Source organism: Morone saxatilis, unplaced genomic scaffold (genome assembly GCF_004916995.1).
Source record: "Morone saxatilis isolate NCDOM2014 unplaced genomic scaffold, NCSU_SB_2.0 Contig22, whole genome shotgun sequence".
In the NCBI taxonomy this organism is placed as follows: domain Eukaryota; kingdom Metazoa; phylum Chordata; class Actinopteri; family Moronidae; genus Morone; species Morone saxatilis.
In genome coordinates, this window is record NW_023339785.1 from 17,402,676 (window position 1) to 17,404,756 (window position 2,081).

Genomic DNA, 2,081 nt, shown 5'->3' on the forward strand with positions numbered 1-2,081 from the left:
ATTGTTCGAGATGTGTCTCCCGCAGGAGGAAGGGATGGGAAATAAAAAGCACTTCTCTTTGTTTTTGTTATGAATTCAAGAAAAAAAGTGTTGATATCTCCTCAGTCTGCTTAAAAAGGCTTTTAAAATGATTATTTTAGAAAAAAACACTGCAGAAAGACCCCCTCCCCCGATCAGGAGAAGGGAAGCAGTTTGATTTTGGCAGCTCTGCACAACTTGACATCCATAGAGAGCTCTCAGCAACTCTCCTCGTAGTAAAAGTCTAGTTAAATCTCTTCACGTTTTAATCCGACTCATGCCCTTCCCCTCCCCTCCCCCTCGCAGCCCTCCCCCTCCCTGTGATATTTATAAAACACAATCCTCTCCTCCGTTCGTTCATCCTCCTGCTCCTCCTCCTCCACCACCACTGCCGCCGCCTCCTCCCCCGCCTGCGCTGGCTGCCCCTGGCCTCCTTAAAGCTATACGCGGGTGGTTGAGTGGGAGTGCGGCAGGCCGGTAGAGTTGAAGCCGGTTGTGAAAGTGTTGTAGGGGTGCAGGTTGGGCATGCCCACCAGGGAATTGGGAATCATGGTAATGGTGTTTGGGGTCATGAGGGGAATGTCGTCCGGAGAGCGCCGCAGAGTGAGCGTGTAGTCGGGCAGCGAGGCCAAGCGCAGTGCCCCCTCGTTGCTGTTCCCCGCCTCACACTCATGGTGCGTCTGGTTCATCTGCAACGACATGATCTCCTCCTCCGGCGCGTGGTGGCCAATGTCGTTGGAGGTGGTCTGGCGCTGCGGGCTGGGCTGCCCATGGCCGGAGTCCTGCCGCCGCTTGTCCTTGCGGTAGTAGAGGGCTGCGAAAGCCAGCACATTGAGGAACAGCAGTGAGGCTCCCACAGCAATAGTGACACTCAACTCCGTGGAGTAATCCCGCGGGTTCTCCACCACCAGTGGCCCCGTCTCCTCGTCGTCGTTCCAAGAGTCTTTGTCCTCACTGTTGTAGGCCGGAGACATGGGAGGCCGCTTGGTGTTGAATGGCCATGAGGTTTTTCCGTTGGGCCTCTTGGTGGACAAGGTGTTCTGGGTGGTCTCTGGCGGGGGCACTTTGGTGGTGGTGGAGGTGTAGTGGAACATGTCATGGAGGTTGTATAGGTGGGGCACTAGGTGTTTCCAGAAGGCCACTTTGGTGGCGCGGTAGTGGTCACGCACACGTGGCTTCAGGCCGATATGCAGGTAGAGCTGGTCCTGGGGGTTGTACTTGGACCAGGCTACCTCTTCAAAACGGTTGGCCTTGGTGTGGATGAACTTGGTGTCTTGGGGAACCGGTTTGTTGGGATCGCTACAGACAGAGAAGAAACAGATGTGAGTGTTTAATGAGATTCTGACAGTACATTTAATTATTCATGCTCTCACATTCATGTGGGAATAGGAAGCACATATAAACACTAAAAACAAAACATAACTGTATCAGTCACAGATTATATTTTGGCGTGAAAGGGTTTTAGCCACTACTGGAGAATTCATTAATCTTGCTTGGCAATACCCACAACAGCAAAAGTACAAACCCACAGCAGCAACCAACTGACTGCAGTTAATAATTGATCCAGGTGTGTATGGTGTGGTATGTATTGCTTTCTGTAGCTGCATTGACTAGCACTGATATCTACTATCAATTTATTTTCCCAATCCACTTCCATTTTTATTTGTACCACAAGATCTCCATGCAGCATGACCCCCTCCCTCTCCGCTGTCAGCCACCTCTCTGTGGGCCTGTCTGTCTCTCCTTTCTCCCCAGATGTTGTTCTTATTTCAGTTCTGATGCAGCCCACCCACAAAAACCAGGGCAGAGGCTTTTAAAGTAAACACATATGAATAAGTCAGCAGGCTTTAGGGCTCGCGTCAGGAGGCATCTTGTTGTTGATAATCCAACGCTGGTGGAGCCCCTCTGCTAATTGCTCTGGGAAGGCAGCACAGTGTGCATTGGCATCCAGTGTACTGATGTAAAGTGGACCATATTAATCAAGACACTAAGAGGAAACTGCAGAGCCACACGTGTGTGTGTGCTTGCATATAAAGATGTTTGTGTGTGTGAGAATGAAAGCG

General features: G+C 50.9%; 1 protein-coding gene across 1 annotated transcript in view; it reads right to left on the bottom strand.

Moving 5' to 3' along the window:
- Positions 1–355: 355 nt before the first annotated feature.
- nlgn3a (neuroligin 3a) overlaps positions 356–2,081 on the bottom strand; it is a gene marked incomplete in the record, with an annotated part of 115,557 nt that continues 113,831 nt past the window's right edge. The window contains 1 exon segment of the mRNA XM_035669945.1: positions 356–1,317. Coding sequence (XP_035525838.1) covers positions 459–1,317 — 859 coding nt within the window.